This window comes from Miscanthus floridulus, chromosome 6 (genome assembly GCF_019320115.1).
Source record: "Miscanthus floridulus cultivar M001 chromosome 6, ASM1932011v1, whole genome shotgun sequence".
Taxonomy (NCBI): domain Eukaryota; kingdom Viridiplantae; phylum Streptophyta; class Magnoliopsida; order Poales; family Poaceae; genus Miscanthus; species Miscanthus floridulus.
The window spans coordinates 85,112,186-85,129,544 of NC_089585.1; the positions used below are offsets into that span (position 1 = coordinate 85,112,186).

Below are 17,359 nucleotides of genomic sequence, written 5' to 3' on the forward strand. Positions count from 1 at the left end.
TATGTGTTCATGTACTAATGTCACCTTATTTAGGTGTTTTCAATGGCGAAATGTCGTTTCAAGGAGTGGTTGTATGGTCCTAAGAACCAATGGCCGGAAAAACCGTGAAAGGTTAAGGAAAAGAAGAAAGAAAGGATAATTTATAAAGCACCTCCTGTCATGTGCGAATGTGGTGTTAAATCCAACTATGGCCTAGTCTCTTCGGAGCTTAATTAGAATAGGCCATTATTACGGCCATATGGTTTACTATGATGAGGTTGGTTATTTTTATGGTAAACATGAAATCATATTTTATTTCTTTTGCTAAGACATATATGATATAATTTTTCGTTTGAACAGAGCACTAGGAAATGCAGGTAGGAATGTTATGATGGTCAAACTAAGTTCTTGGATGAACTGAAGGGGAGGCAAGTAATTGCAGGGAAGAGGGGATATGGACCTGACTACGTCAACCTATTCGTTAAACATCACAAAGAAAAGATGCATGAGTTTGCTAGACAGCGCGGTATTTGTAACTCGATCGATGTTGGGCTTGACAAATAGGGATTGGAGAGATGGATGACGTTAGAGGAGGAGAGGGCAAGGAAGGAGGCAAGGGAGGAGACAAGAGTACAAATGCAGGTCTTGAATGAGCATGTTGTTGCATTATGTGCCAGTAAGTGCTTGAAAGCCTTTTTTTCGTTGCCTGATTTTAAATGTAATATAATTGCGTTGCTACCTGATTGCATTTTATACATGAAGGGATTGGATGCAGCGAGGAACATGCCATAGAGGTGGCTCATGCAAGGTATGAGGAAAAGAAGTGAGATGGGCACAAATCGTGAGCTGGTCGCACCATTCAATCACCGATTGTGTTATCTGATGAGAGGGACGAGGATGAGGACGACACTGGCAGACTGAGTGAGCTCATCGCTCTAGCAGAGGCGGGCTTGCAGGCTAAGAAGGCTGAGGATGACACTGGCTAGACTGAGCGAGCTCATCGCTCTAGCAGAGGTGGGCTTGTAGGCTGAGGAGGCTAAAGACAACACTGGCAGACTAAGCGAGCTCATCGCTCTAGCAGAGGCGGGCTTGCAGGCGGAGGAGGATGACGACGTGTTCTTCACTCAGGCCGTTGAGGCCACAGATGAAGCAGAGGCCGCTTACTATAGGTGATAGGAAGGTCAGAGCAATGCAGGTGAGCCTAGCCACAACAACTAGGTTGTGGTTGAGGACTGGTATTCGGATGATGAGTTGCTTACTCAGTATGTTTTCATCCTGAGGATTTGAAAGTGCATTTGCCCCCTATGTCTAGTGTCGGCAACTACTTCTAGTATTATTATGTTGTTTAATGTGGCATAGTATTGGACTTTTCATTATATGATTGTTTTTATTATTTGTGGTCATAATATTCAGCTTAATATTATGGACTTATTGAAATGTGATCACGTGCTGTAAATAAAACCTAACAAAGTAGGGCATTATATAATTCAACACACAAAACACATGAAATAGCATGTGAGAACATGTACCGAACTAGGGTATAAAGTTTCTTCGACTAAACCTAACATGCCTTAGGTAATTAAACCAAACAACAAACACATAGATGTGGCATGTGAAATAAGATAAAGTCGTCCTACTAGTGTGGTCACATAGCAAATTGTGTTGCACCTTCTCCATAGTAGCCTTCCATTGTTGTTGGTGGTGGTGGCGGGGGTGACAGGGGAGGCCTCTTGTTCTTATGGTTAGGGCAGGTGCAATATGTATCATTGCAGAGTGCCTCCTGTGAATTGGCACCATTGTTATCGTCCTGTCTGTCGTCCTTGTAATCACTGCTAACTTCCCTTTCTAGATCGAAGATACGGCTCTGCAGGTAGTAGATGTACTCTGCATGCAGATAAATAGGTTGAGGATCGACCGACCTAGTGAATCCATAGTTTTCTTCGGCCAAGGAAGACTACAATAAGTATGTCATGTAAGTTATATAGAAGAGGAACATATTGAAGAAATAAATAGTAATAGCAATTACCCATGCTCGTGGGTATTTGAAGAAACGACGACCTCCATCTATTCCCTCGGTGAACATATGCACTAGGCAGTCCTCACCATGCATGCATTTTGGCCACTCTTCTTTCCATTCATCGTATCCTCTCAGTGGTGCCTCTTTGGTGAAATCGCTTTTGCTCTCAACTAGGAACCTCTTATAAAGAGCTTCCTCAAAGAAATCAGGACCAAGAGAACCCTCCCACACAATGGTAGTTCCCTTTCCCTTTCCTCTACCTCTGGACGAGCCTCCAGACATTGGTACTACAATGGAAGAAAATACTGAGGAGTGCTCTTCTTCCTTGTGTGTGTGTGAATGAGAGGGAGTGATGGGTTATTTATAGGTTGAGAGGAGGAATGGAGGCCTCTCAATGTGCCATGTCAGCGATCCATGTGCCTCTTCACCTCAGCCCTTGGATCAAACAGTCATCAGATGGATGGTGGAGATGGAGTGGAGTTGTGCTTCCTTGCATGCTAGTACTATGTCAGTGAAGTGATAAATCGCTGCTGTCTTTGTAACTGAAAAGTCTATTTTAATTGTCTAAAAAGCCTAGATTCGTTCACTGTTACTTAAAAAGCCTAGATTCATCTGCAAAGCGTCTGTACGATACGATTAGGACTATATACGTTCTAATAAATCTGCATTTAATATATGTACTACATTTATACCTTTTTAGCAGTGTAGTATGATTAATGATTCACAGGAAAAAATCAGTAAGAGTTTCCCTTATTTCAGGAGCATCCATAGTTACAAACAGAGACATCATTATATAATCTAGACATTTAATGCATCTAAAGAGCACAATGCAACCACAATGAACATCATAATCAACATAACATGTCCTGCACTAGTTCAAATAGTCCATAATATCCATACAGTCCCAAATAGTTATGGGAAAGTAAATACAAAATCCATAATAGTGCATACTAACATCTACCATAACCCTCATAGCCTCCTAGTCTTATCCTTATCCTTGTGACCGAGAGCGCTCGTACCTGGAGTGTAAGGGTCAGGTGGACGACGTTGCCTAGTGCCTAGAGGTTGTGTAGGCTAAGTCGAGGGAGCGTCATGGAGCTGAGAGGGGCAAAGCTCCTCATGCCTCTGGTCCACGTTGTCCTTAGTCGTTGTCCTTGTGCTCATCCCTGTCCCCTGTAGCTACTTGGCTAGAGGAACCTAAGCCTCCTCTGCCTACAGAAGGAATGTACATGTCTTGCATTGTGTCTATCCTACAACCACAACTGAGCAGCCGCACGACGTAGCCAACGTGGCAGCCTCTATTGTACAAAATTATGTTAACTGAAAGAATCTAACGTATTAATAATATGTTTGAAAGAATATTTTGAATCTTACGTCTAGGAAGCTACGCATGTCATCGTCCCTGACTCTCGATCGAAAGCGCTCAATGTCTTCAATGGAGCATTTGAGTGTATTGCCCTACAACAAAGTTCTCAGTAATAATACTTCTAGACAGATAGCAATAGGTTTTGTTTTCTTTTGTACAAGAATCTAACGTATTATAAGGATGATACGACTTGAAGGTGGCACTAACTAAAATAGATAACTCTAACGCCTAATGTATTGGTATGCAACTTAACGTAAAAAAATAAGGCAATTGACTTACCACTTTGTCCAAGATCGGTCCTGCCTCCACCTGCCTTCCCGCACGAGTAGATTGGTCGTACACCGTGTCTTTATCATCGGAGGACTTGATGTCAGCGTAGTCATCTTCTGTCCACTGTACCCTCAGCCTACAACGTGTCGCATGTTGGTACCAAGCTTGGTACCGCCTAAACTCATGGTTCGTGTGTGGATCGTTGTTCTCATCCACGTTGTTGTGCATATCCTCCCATTGGTCAATGTAGAACTGGTGGTGCTTCTCCTAGTAAAAATCTTTCTATTCTTCTGACGATCCAACCTGCATGTGTGTCATCATTACTTGAATCCATATACATGTCACCATATTAATAGAAATGGACCATCACAAGACATTTGAAATAGCAAAACACTTACTTGTGTAAGTCAACGCTAGTCGAGAACGAAGCCGTTGGCCAAAGCTGTCTCACTCCAAATTAGGCGTGCAACTCTATCTGGTAGGTGAAACTCGACAGCATAGAAGCAGATTAGAGGGCACCTCATCCTATAGAAGTCGTCGTCAAACCCACAAATGTTGCTCAACTAAAAAGGAAGTGCCCTCTCTCCATCGTACAACTCCCACTCCACCTGCAACATGTCCAAACAAGATGTTAGATGGTATACTAATCCATTTCAAACCAGCATGGGAAATAAAATTTACTTACACTAGATGTCCATGAGCGTGTCTAGCTTCGTTCGTGAACTCAATGTATGCCCGCTCTAACCTCATGTGCGGAACCCTGACCTAGTCCCAAAGGTACGCCCACATCGGCTGCCGAACATGGAGGCTGACCTTGGAACCACTCACTGACAAGCCAGAACCTCTAGATGACCAACTAGAAGATGAGCCCATATCCATAGCTAGAGCAGGTACACGCATCCACCAAGTGATGCTGTGGACGAAGTCCGATGACACCCCTCGCACAGCTGCCGGTATAGAAAACCCAAGATTACAGAGCCCCTAGTTGTAGTGACCCGCCTAGTCCCAGTCACTGAGGTAGTGGACACACATCTAGGATGAAGTGTCACCCGTGCCAGTCGGGGAAGAGAACGCAGATAAACAGGTTTAGGATCCACACCCTGTAGTAGTACCCAACTGTTTCCTCATCTGCCTCCTCAGGGCACTATGCGAACTATTGCTAGAGCCAGGAGATGAGAACTCCAGAAGTGCGAGCCCCTTGCTCGCCAAGCTCATGCCCAAGGAAGGCATCCACTCGTGCTCTCTAGCCTTTTGACCTGCACTGCCCTGGTGACTGGGTTGCCAGTGAATCCTCAGGCCTATCATCTTCTGACAGTCCTAGAGCATGACTGTCATCTTCCCAAAAGGTAGGTGGAAGCTGTGAGTCTCCGGTCCGTCACCTATATTTTAGACAAAGCAAGATTACATGTTAAAAAGGCAAGCACATGAATAAATGGCCATGAATGGAGGCAATGATTGAATATAATACCTATCAACCTAGCGCAGTTATGGGCGCTGAGTTGAACTTGGGCAACCCACGATGAACCTAAAAAGAGATGACATCTAGGCTAGCTCTTTGCAGGAAAGGAGTGTACCTGTCATCATATTGCATGTCCAAGAACCCATTGTGGGTTCTAGGACGAAGGAGCGGAAGGTCCTGCATGGAATAAAATATAGTCTCCTATTAATTCATGAACACATGTACGCTCACCAAAATTTGAACAAAACATATAGATTATTACCTACCCTGCTGCTATGAGATGTCCTCAGTGGGTCGCTTCGTATGTCGGGTCGAGTAGGTGGAATTATGCCATCCTACAAAAAAAGTCAATGAATTAGAAATTCAATATACATTGAAACATGAACTTAGAAATGTACAAGTAATTGAAACAATCACATGCATAAATTGAGACATGCATAATTAATTAAATGAATACGACAAATATGAAATAATAAAATCAACCAATAGTTGCACCTCACTAATCTGCTAATGGAAACTTCGTGAATTGTGGCCAAGTCTACCACACTTGCCGCACTCGTACTGCTCGAGGTCAGTAACAAATGGGGTTCCTCTCCCATGCCTCGTTCTTTCGGGTATCTGATCCATAACCATCCTGTGCCTCGTCCTCTTCCTTGATCCATGCTTGTTCCAATGGTAAGCTAGGATCCGCAATGTACTTCGGCCCATCATATGGAGGCCACTCTCCAGGGTCCCAGAAAGGGACTGAAGCAGGGGGCTCCATATGTGCACAAGCGTGTCGACACTAAACTCGTGAGGTATCCTAGCTCTCGATATTATAGTTGCGATGCCTAGCTACTGCCACCAAATAGTTTACCACAAGTGCATTTGAAATCTTAGGAGGACAACCACATGCATCCTCGACTCTCGGACCTCACCGTCAGATGTTGTATCACCCCTATACTCGACCTGATAAGTCCCTGTGGCGTGGTCAAAGCATGTAACCTCATGTGTGCGAGCCCTTTCATTTGCCTTCTCTAGGTGTGCCTTTGGTTTTGGAGCCCATATCTCTCCATCACTCCACAACTTTAATGCATGGGCGTGTCTATCATTGAACCAGGCAACAAGCTTATAGAAGGTAAATTGAACTAATTGCATTTGTCGGGTTCATAAACCTAGGGTCCCTTGGGGACCGGCTTCCACGCTAGGGCTCGGCCCAGGAAAACGGCCTTTCTTTCTTCTGGACCGGCCCGAAAGTCTAAAACTAATAGACCAGAGCACTCGCTTCAGGCCCAGGCCGCCTTCGGCCCATCTCTCCGACCAGAGAGCTAGCTCAGGCTCAGGCCAGCTCCGAATGGCCTCTCCGATCAGAGCACTAGCGTCAGGCCCCGACTGCCTCCGCACGGCCTCCGCTCGGAAAGCCTGACCCGAGGACCGCCTCCGACTCCGACCCTGTGACTCTGACCCCACGACTAGGGCTCATAGGAAACCTGCTCAATGCTCTTCTCCGACCGGCGCACTAAGGATTGATTGGGGATGATCCGACCGGGGATGCCTGCTTGGAAAGAACTAGAAGGCGTGCAGAGAAAGGCAAGGCATGGATCACAAGTCAACACCACTGTACCAAGGACCATACCCTGCACGAAGCAGTGCTCTGCAACCACCCTGACACAAAGTATTGTAGGGGCCGCTAGAAACTCCCATATGGTAAGCCCCCTCCGCGTGTCTCTGGACATCGATTGCGGTATGGGCTCTAGGATTTGCCATACCGGATGAACATAGCACAGCTCCTCACATGCCACTAGGCATCCAGAAGTATTCTGCCGGTATCGGTGTCATCCTTCCTGAAGAAGATAGCTCGACCTTCCGTACACATCTGACATCCTATAGCGACATCAATAGTATTGAGAGGCTTCAACCATTATCCAGTTTTCATCACCGTAGACAGCAAGGTTTAGAAATATCTGTACTCTCTCCCTCTCACCTGTAAAGCCATCTCCTTCATCTATAAAAGGGGATGCACTCCCTCCAACCAGGGGAGATCGACTTCTTCAAGCTCAGACTCACTAGATCGACATCAACACTCCCAACCGCAAGACCACCCAGTTCTGACTATGACCCTTTCGGTCGGAGCCGATCGAACCTCTTGTACACCCCCTCCTTTCTCCTTCTCGTTTGTACCCCCACTATAGACTTCGAGCACCTAGGCTCAGGAATAAAGTTGTCGATCGACCCCGACTGGACGTAGGGCACATTGCCTGAACTAGTATAAATCCTGTGTCATTGAGTGCTAGGCCACCTCCGATCACAATGTACAACAAAACTACAAATATTTACTAGTTGGTCACTTTCTGCACCAACAGTTGGCGCCATCCGTGGGGAGGACGCTGTACGTTCAACACCTTTTGGTCATCGGATGGCCCATTTTTCCGCCACTCCCGCCGTGGCAGGCTCCGATGATATGATTCATTTCGGCTCGTTGGAGTTCCCCACAGTCTCGCCTGCTGGGATGTGGGTTCCACCCATCTTCGAGCCATTCCAGGCCTTCTGCTTCGGGAGCCTGGACTTCATCACCGACTAGCTCAGCATACTCCACCTCTGTGAGGAGGCTTGTGACCCGGCACCTATCGGAGGAACGTCCTCCATCGACTCCGGGACGCGTGACTTCAATGGCGCGGCATCTGTGCTCCTTTCTAAGCAAACTCTCTACTCAAACCCTACTGTAAGTAATACGCATACTGTTATTCACTCTTTATTTACTATCTCCCACCGATCATTCGGAGGAAATGTACCGCTCACACCACAAACACCGTACGATCGGTTCCCCTATGCCTTGCGTCCTCCGCGGAGGCATACGCTCGGGGGCTCCAAAGGATGCTGGCACTATCCCCCCTCACGTCCGAGTTTGTGGGATTGGTAGGCTATGTTCCTGCTGTTTCCCATGAACTCCTGGATGGCGAGGGCGAGAGCGACGGTTCCAGCATTGGCGATGTGGCGCCCGATCACCTTCCATCCTGGGAGTGCGCTATGGTGGATGCTCCAGGATAGCCACCGGTGGTTCTGGCATCTGAGCAAACTCACACCCCTCCGGACCCACGTGCAGGGGCCCTCGCGTCTGCACAAGCACACGCTGAGGAATTATGACACCGATGGTAGAACCGGCCGTCGCCCGTGCCTGCGCCGTCGGTACAGCCCATTGCATCCCATGCGCATGGCCCGGCGGGCAGCGCCCGGGGTCGCGCCCGTCAGGTCCAACATGACATCATGAATGACTGGAACGATCTCCCTCAATTTGCCCGAGCTAGCCAGAACATCGTCGCTGCGGCAGTGCTTCTACGCGACGTTCATGAGCCCGCCAACCCCCAGGAGCGGGCAGTCTACCGGAACCTTCGGGTTCTAGTAGAAGCCGCCGTCGTCCAATAGGCAGAAAGCTTCGTGTCACAACTCTGACCCGCGCCCTCTCTCCCCACCGGGGAACGAGGACACGCTAGACGGATCGCTCCATTCGCTCGCCGCCACAACCGTCAGGCCCGGCTCGTGGTGCAACAGTCATGCCATGGTCGGACCTGGCGCCTGCTTCACACCAATCGCCCGTACACGAGCAGCCCGATATGCACCAGGACGCTCGTAGCATCGTCAACAACCGGCATTGGGCCCGACACAATAACAATGTCCACCATACGGCAGCAGGCGACACGCACCCTGGCCAAACCATCGAGGGAAGCGGTGAAACGCGCCCTAGGCGCGATCACCGGCCGGACGACTAGAGCCCTAGCCCTAAGGGCTCGGGGCCACGGGCCTTCAGCCGACGCATCTAGAGAGCACCGTTCCCACAGCAGTTCCGGCCGCCCACCAACATCACCAAATACACCGGGGAGACCAACCCAGGCATTTGGCTCGAAGATTTCTGGCTCGCCTATCGGGTCAGGAGGAGTGGATGATGACTATTTCATCATTCAATACCTTCCCATTTGAGTGGGGGAGCATGTTCGGGCATGGCTCGAATTCCTTCTGCATGACAGCATCCATGACTGGACGGACCTCAAGAGGGTCTTCGTCAGGAATTTCCTGGGGACCTACGTCCGCCCGGGAAACTCCTAGGACCTCAAGAGCTGTTAGTAGGAGCCCAACGAGTCCCTGCAGGATTACATCCGAAGGTTCTCCCAATGATGCAACTCCCTCCCCGATGTCATCAACGCAGACGTCCTCAGCGCGTTCCTCTTTAGGACGAACTGCGAGTCCCTGATCCACAAGCTTGGCTGCTTGAAACCCCATACCACCCGTGACCTACTTGACATCGCCACCAACCATGCCTCTAGTGAGGAGGCGGTTGGAGCGGTCTTTAGCGGAGGCCGAGACAAGCTCAAAGCCAAGTGCACGGACCAGGACGAAGGCCCCTCCATGCAGAAGGACAAGAAAAACAAAAAAGATCGATGCCGATCGGATAGCTCTACGCTGGTCGCCATGGCCGATCGTACAGCCAAGCAGCCCCAACAGGGACTGCCTGACCATTTTAACAAACTCATGGACGGTCCATGCACCAACCACGCCTACTCCGTTAAGCACCTCTACAAGGAATGCGAGCTCCTCAAACACTTCCTCTGATGGGCCAACGGGCCGAAGGAGGGAGACGGCAAGGAGGCGGTAGCCAAGAAAGGGGGAGTGGCAGGCAAGGATGAAGATGGCTTCCCCGAGCCCGAGGAGTGCATCATGATCTTCAGTGGATCTGACATAGTCTGGTCCAAGCACTAGCACAAGGTCTGCTATAGAGAAGCATGCACTGCCAAGACGGACCGTTCCCTCCTTCCTTAGCTGGTTGGAATCCCCGATTACCTTTGATCAGAGGGACCCTCCCTCCTATGTCACAAGACTAGGACGCTACTCGCTCGTTGTTGACCCTATCGTCCACAAGAAGCGCCTCACCAAGGTGCTGATGGACGGAGGCAGTGGCCTCAACATCCTATACGTCAACACCCTTGATGCCATGCACATCCCCCTTTCGGAGCTCTGCCTAGCGGGCTCCCCCTTCCATGGGGTAATCCTAGGAGCGTAGGCATACCCGCTTGGACAGATCGATCTACCCGTCACGTTTGGTAGTCAGTCCAACTTCTGCTAGGAGGTCCTCACCTTCGAGGTGGTAGACTTTCCAGAGTCCTACTATGCCATCTTGGGGCGGCCATGCTACGCAAGATTCATGGCAATCCCCAACTACACCTACCTCAAGCTGAAGATGCTGGGACCAAACGGCGTCATCACCATAAGTAGCGCTTTCTCGCATGCCTTCGCGTGCGACCGCGAGAACTACGAGCTTGCAACTGCGGTCGTCAACTCATCCGAGCTCTTGTGACTCGAGGAATCATCAACCCCAGTAGTCCCAGACTGCAACAAACCAACAAACCCTCCGTAGGTACCATGAAAGGAAGATAAGGGGAAGGGCCCTATACGGTGATCGAAGTAATCCAACCGGGCACCTACCGACTGAAGGACAACAATGACGACGCTCTCTCCAAGCACCTTGGAACAACTATGTCAGCTTTTTCTTTCCCTAAGTTCAATCTTACCATTATTTACTTAACGTACGCTCCTGTAATAGCACCCCGACTCGAACACTTTTTTGGCTTGGGACGCTCGGGGGCTCCACTAGGGGGCACTACTACCTCTCTATTTTGTTTACTGTTGTATGGAGAAACTCCTTCCTACCTGAACAAAAGGGTAGTTCGTTCCTTTGTTTTACCTTACGTAACTTTGTTTAGAACATTCCGACTGATCGCACCCCGCCTTTTCCTACGGTTACGACTGGCTGAGCCTCGTGGGCCACACCCCAAGCTCGCAAGGTTATGACCTATGGAACAAACGGGCAGGTATGAGATAGAAAGAAATTTAAAACAAAATTATGCTAAGGGAAAACTAAGGAACAATAGGGAACAAGCTTCCCCGAATGGAGTGACTCCATCACAGAAAACAAAATACCATTGCAGTCATTAAAACACACATGAACGTTTACACGAGGGCTCCCCCACAAACTTAAACTTTTTACGTTCACTAAACTGCTTATATCTTACGAGCTATGAAACTAACCCAGCGGCGTCTGCTATCGGTGCGACTGACGAGAGCACAGGCTGCTCACCCCCCGACGGCATGACGTTTGGCTCAACACGAAATCTCCGCCAAGAGACCAACCGGCCTCCTAAGTCGATCGATTCACTTAGGATAAGCACCTAAGATATAGGTAGGAAGCGAAGGGGCGCCCCATGTGGGCCATGCTGACTCCGTCTCGAATGATGAGCACGGGTCCTGGTCGGACATTTCCGACTGAAGATCTCCAAACCCCATCTCTTAGGTCATCAAGGTAAGCATGTGTTCATTAAATACAAAACTGTTCACACGAGAGCTAACCCACGATTGACAAGCATAGGTCTCGGATGGGCATTTTCGACTGGAGCTCTTTGAACCCCGTCGCTCCAGTCTTCAAGGTAAAACACCATCAAAGCTCCTCTATTTCATTACAAATCATTCATACATCCATACGCGCATTCATCTCATACGCCTGAACCCCTCGGACGGTTAGGGCATGAACCGCCTGGGGGCTTGGGAACTAAGCATCACACGTGTAGCGAAATGCACCAAAACACTCCGTGTTGCGCCACGAAGAGGTGGCTTGCCTCATTCGACATGAGCAACCAAATAGAGCCAGGGGAGAAAACCGTAGATGAGCACCGTGTGGCCTTCACCTGGTCTGGCAAACTAGGTCATCTCAACCTTCTCGTTCGATCCTAAACCTCTCACCAAGCCCACAGAATCTCCATCGAAGGAGAGGCCATCAGGCCACCTAGGTCAGTCTATGGAACGACCTAGGCATCTGTCAGGCTGCAGGTAAAGGAGTAGCGGAATGCCACAAGAGGGCTATGCTGACCCCATCACGAATGACGGACCCAGATTCCACTCGATCACACCCGTTAGCGAGCTCACTGAGCTAGTCGTTCGAGCCCAAGCGATCGAGACCGGCAACGAAACTCAGCCCCTCCGGCTGTGAGGAACCAGATGGGGTAGCACAAAAATGACACACAGCCCCCACGAAGGCCCGATAGGGCTCAGGGGTTTAAACGCCATGGGACCGCGACTCCGAATTCACATCGACGGGATAGGCGACATCCGGCTATGGCTTGGGACCGTGACTCCTTAACTCATGTCGACGGGATAGGCGACATCTGGCTATGGCTTGGGACCGTGACTCCTTAACTAGCGTCGATAGGATCAGCGACATCTGGCTATGGCTCCTGGGACCAGCGACTCCTAAACTCGCGTAACGGCTTCAAACGACTTCACTAACTAAAACTAACTCTCTCGATCCACGGCGAGCACCGACGCCTAGGTCTACTCGCAACTCCACCTTACCCGATCACACGGCGCGCATCGACGCCAAAGATTGAACTTTGTTGCATCCGAAACTAAGTTATTTCTGTTCACGACTGCGCACCGACTGCCAGGGCTTGTTTCAAAAACTAAAAACTTCCTCGTCCGATTCTCGGCGCGCACCGATGCCGGGATCATTAAGTTCTAGTCTCAATCCAATCCCCGCGCTTAAAAACACCTCGGTTGCACAACGATGCCATGGTTAAACAAAATTCCGTATTAAACTAAAAAACATGCATAAATGCCTGCTGAGACAACACCCCCAACTGGTTCAGCCTGAACCACCTAGGGCTCGGGGGCTACACCTACAGGTGCGCTCGCGTGCACCCGCCGGCAAGACAAAAATCCCCTAGACGATTCTGTCTGAATCACCCAGGGGCTCGGGGGCTCCTGTTGGGTTCATAAACCCGGGGTCCCTCAGGGACCGGCATCCATGCCAGGGCTCAGCCTAGGAAAATGGCCTTTTTTTCTTCTGGACTGGCCCAAAAGTCTAAAACCAACAGACCGGAGCACTCGCTTCAGGCCCAGGCTGCCTTCAGCCTATCTCTCCGACTGGAGCGCTAGCTCAGGCTCAGGCTGGCTTTGAACGACCTCTCCGATCGGAGCGCTAGCGTCAGGCCCCAGCTGCCTCCGCACGACCTCCGCTTGGAAAGCCTGACCCGAGGACCACCTCTGACTCCGACCTCATGACTCCGATCCTACGACTGGGGCTCAGTGGGAAGCCTGCTCACCGCTCTTCTCCGACCGGCGCACTAAGGGCCGACTGGGGACCATCCAACCGGGGATGCCCGCTCAGAAAGAACTAGAAGGCGTGCAGAGAAAGGCAAGGCATGGCTCACAAGTCAACACCACTGTACCAGGGACCATACCCTGCACGAAGTAGTGCTCTGCAGCCACCCTAACACAAAGTATTGTAGGGGCCGCTAGAAACTCCCATATGGTAAGCCCCCTCCGCGTGTCTCTAGACACCGATTGCAGTATGGGCTCCAGGATTTGCCATATCGGGTGAACATAGCATAGCTCCTCACATGCCACTAGGCATCCAGAAGTATTCTGTAGGTACTGGCGTCATCCTTCCTGAAGAAGATAGCTCGACCTTCCATACACATCTGACATCCTACAGCAACATCGACAGTATTGGGAGGCTTCAACCATTATCTAGTTTTCATCACCGTAGACAACAAGGTTTAGAAATATCTGTACTCTCCCCCTCTCACCTATAAAGCCATCTCCTTCATCTATAAATGGGGATGCGCTCCCTCCAACCAGGGAAGATCGACTTCTTCAAGCTCAGACTCACTAGATCGACATCAACACTCCCAACTGCAAGACCACCTAGTTTCGACCGTGACCCCTCCGGTCGGAGCCGACCGAACCTCTTGTACACCACCTCCTTTCTCCTTCTCGTTTGTACCCCCACTACAGACTTTGAGCACCTGGGCTCAGGAATAAAGTCGTCGACCGACCCCGACTAGACGTAGGGCATGTTGCCTGAACCAGTATAAATCCTATGTCATTGAGTGCTAGGCCACCTCCGATCACAACGTACAACAAAACTACAAATATTTACTAGTTGGTCACTTTCTGCACCGAAGCATTCATGGGCATACCACGTATCTCCAATAGCAACTTATTGAATGACTCCGCTGTGTTGTTGCACTGAAACTCGTACCTCCATCCACCGGCATCATGAGCTCTCGTCCATTTCTCCAAATCCCTCATCAAACCTGTGAGCCATTATCTACCTTCTGCATTTTATGCGGTTCTAACCTGCTCCAACTTTTTTTGAAAGTACTTGTCCTCAAGCTATCGAGCAGCCTCCTAGAACAGATCAAAGTTATCCTTCACACCATCCTTTCGGAGTAGATTCTTAGCAAGGTGCCGAGTACACCAACGATGGTGCAAAGGGTGCATACCCCTCTATCTGCTCTCGCTTGGCATTAAGTATGCCCTAGTGCCTATCAGATATGATGCCAACCTCCCTGCCAGACCCAACCATGTGTATTCGGACTAGCCTCAAAAACCATCCCCTACTATCATTGTTCTCCTTCTCAACCAAAGCAAATGCCAAAGGAACCAACTTATTGTTCGCGTCACAGGATATGGCTATAAGAAGTGTGCCCTGGTATTTGCCAATCAAGAACATACTATCAATGGAGAAGACAGGATGACATTGCCTAAAGGCCTCGACACACTGAGGGAAGCACCAGAAAGCATGGAAGAATATCTGCCTCCCATCCTTCCATGCATTTGGTTTTGGGATGTACTCATAATGCATGCCTAGATTCACCACTTTGATTGCATTGAAAAGTACTGGCAGCTGCTCGTACCCATCCTCCCAGTCTCCATATATCATCTTCCATGCTCGTTGCTTAGCCCTCCAAGCTTTACCATAAGTTATCACATAACCTCCATACAACGCCTCAACGGTACTGATAATTGTTCTAACCTTCATGTTCGGTTCTCCCTGCAATATTCCCATCAACCGTTTGGCAATGAGGGAAGATGTTAACTGCCGACTGCCTCAGTGTCAGCTCATGGTCAGCACAATTGTGTGGCCCGACAACTTTTGTGATCTTCCACTTTCTGGTGACCTTTTGCTTCCTTGCACAAACCCTCCATGGGCAACGTTCCTTGTCACACACAACTATATAACGGCGCTCCGCATATGATGCAAGACCTTGTAAGGTCTCTTTCGTATCACTGCAAACTGCCTACAACCACCTCTTCAATGCAGGGAGGTCATTGAACACCCTCCCATTCTCAATTACCATGTTAGGGCCGGCCTCAGGAGCTTCTAGGAGCTCATCATCATGTTCTTCTACACACGCCTGATCGGAATGAGCAAGATCGCTGAACTCACGAACTCTTGGATCACGGTGGCCGGGAAAGATACACCTCAGCATCTCAACATCACTCTTTGTCAGCTCTCCAACACGGTGATCATCATCAGAATCAAGAGCCCATGCCATCTCATATGGCTCTAAATCATGCATAATTTCAACACTATTGGAGCCACGGAATCCATCTCCAAAGTGCACTTGCGCAGCGATAGGGGCATATCCACATTCTTAGAAATGTCTCCTACAACATAAGTAGAGAAATGAGGAAATAATAAAAGAAATGGATGTAAGAAAGGGGGTATGCTCCCAATAACCTATGCGGTTAAGACACTTACTCTGATGATTCTATGTCAAAGGGATCTCATGAGGAGGATCTGCCACAACAATATAAGTCTGACAAGCATCTCCAACTACCATATTGGGGGCAGATTGAGCATCGGGAACTATAGGTGTAACCTCCACATCCATATCAGGTTCTAGGACGGGAGGGTCGATGTGTGCCTGCTGACCCATTGGTGGGGAAAACCCATGAGGGATGGGATCAACTAACACCCGACGCACAACCATGTTCAAACATTGTAGCTGGCTCTTCATAGCCGATCTCACATAGTTCTCCCACTGATCCGCACAACCTAATTGAGATCATTCGCCTGAGGATGTTGAGAGGAGAACCTAGGTGCAGTACACCCTCAACTGCAATGCCATCATCTCCAAGGCAATGCAGCTCTTCCCGAGCCCTTGCAACCATCTCACTAAATGAAGGCCTATCATTGAATAGCACAGGCACGCTTTGCATGTCAACAAACTCAACATATCCATAGCGATCGTATTCAACGATGCCTCCATGATATATGGTCACTAGGTTGTCCATCTAGTTCAAACACATAACGAAACACATGTCCTTTAGTCCAAATTAGACGATAGATAGTACCTAACAAGTACTTTCTAACTATAAACTAAGTAAATAAGATAATAACTACATACATAGATATATTGTACTAACTAAATAGCTAGATCCTATTTAGTTAACTAAATATGTAACTACCTATCTAAGTAGCTATCTAACTATATCTATGTACCTATGTGTCTATATTTCTATCTATCTCACTAGATCACTAACTAAATCAACTACCTGAGTCATCACATTAGCTAGTAAATAATAAATGCCAAAACTACTATACTACAATCAAAGCTCACTAAGCACGCACATTATAAATTCATAATTTTTACCCATCCGACGATGGAGTCGCGGACGTCGATGGAGTCGCAGCGGACGCCGGGCGTGGGTCAAGCCGACGAGCCAGGCCGGCGGTGGCACGGTTGGGCGCTGTAGGTGCCGGGGCCGGCGGGGGCACGGCCGAGGACTGCGGTGGCGAGCGGCGGGCGCGGGATGCCCAGCGCTCCGCGTGGCGAGGTTGGCTTGGCGGGCACGGGCGGCACGACGGGCCTGGCCGAGGCCGGCGGTGGCGGGTGGCACGGTCATGGTCACGGCACCGGCGCGGCGGGGCGCGGCCAAGGCGGCCACGGGCATGGGCGGCACGTCGGACGAGGCGAGGGCACGGCGCGGGTGCAGGGACAGGCGAGGGGACAGGAGCACGAGCGTAGGGCCGTGGGGCGGGCTCAGGCGTGGGACGCGGCGTGGCACGGGAGGCTGGGTGTGGGGACCGGCGAGGAGACCGGCGCGGCGCGGCGTAGGCGGCCGGGCGACGGCGAGGCCGCACGGGATCGAGCGGCCAGGGACGGGAGAGGGCGTGGGCGGCGGCGGCGGTGCGCCGCTTGAGCGAGGGAGGTGCGAGAGAGAGAGAGAGAGAGGGAGAGGAAGAGAGAAATGATTATAGCCCATACATAAGAAAGGCTCGGCGCCAGGGTTACTGGCGCCGAGCTACCTGCCATGTCACCGCCACGTTTGCTTTGAGCCTAAGATATCGGCGGCAGGGACGCTGGCTTCGAGACATGTAAGCTCGGCGCCAGTAACGATGGCGCCGAGCTAAGAGTCTAGATTTTGAAATCTTTCCTAAAAAATATATTTATGA

General features: G+C 49.8%; 2 protein-coding genes across 2 annotated transcripts; both read left to right on the top strand.

Annotated features, from left to right (window-relative positions):
* The first annotated feature begins 10,003 nt into the window (after positions 1-10,003).
* Positions 10,004-10,417, top strand: LOC136460770 (uncharacterized). The gene is made up of 2 exons (XM_066460347.1): positions 10,004-10,105; positions 10,187-10,417. Exons 1-2 carry the CDS (start codon positions 10,004-10,006, stop codon positions 10,415-10,417), a joined length of 333 nt encoding a protein of 110 aa, XP_066316444.1.
* A 6,299-nt stretch (positions 10,418-16,716) lies between these two features.
* Positions 16,717-17,106, top strand: LOC136460771 (uncharacterized). Its single transcript, XM_066460348.1, has one exon. The coding sequence runs from the start codon at positions 16,717-16,719 to the stop codon at positions 17,104-17,106; it is 390 nt and encodes a 129-aa protein (XP_066316445.1).
* The last annotated feature ends 253 nt before the right edge of the window (positions 17,107-17,359 follow it).

Coding starts and splice junctions, on each gene's coding strand:
- LOC136460770 (XM_066460347.1), top strand. CDS start 10,004: ATGGACGGAGGCAGTGGCCTCAACATCCTATACGTCAACACCCTTGAT. Junction 10,106..10,186: donor CGGGCTCCCCCTTCCATGGG/GTAATCCTAGGA, acceptor AACTTCTGCTAG/GAGGTCCTCACCTTCGAGGT.
- LOC136460771 (XM_066460348.1), top strand. CDS start 16,717: ATGCCCAGCGCTCCGCGTGGCGAGGTTGGCTTGGCGGGCACGGGCGGC.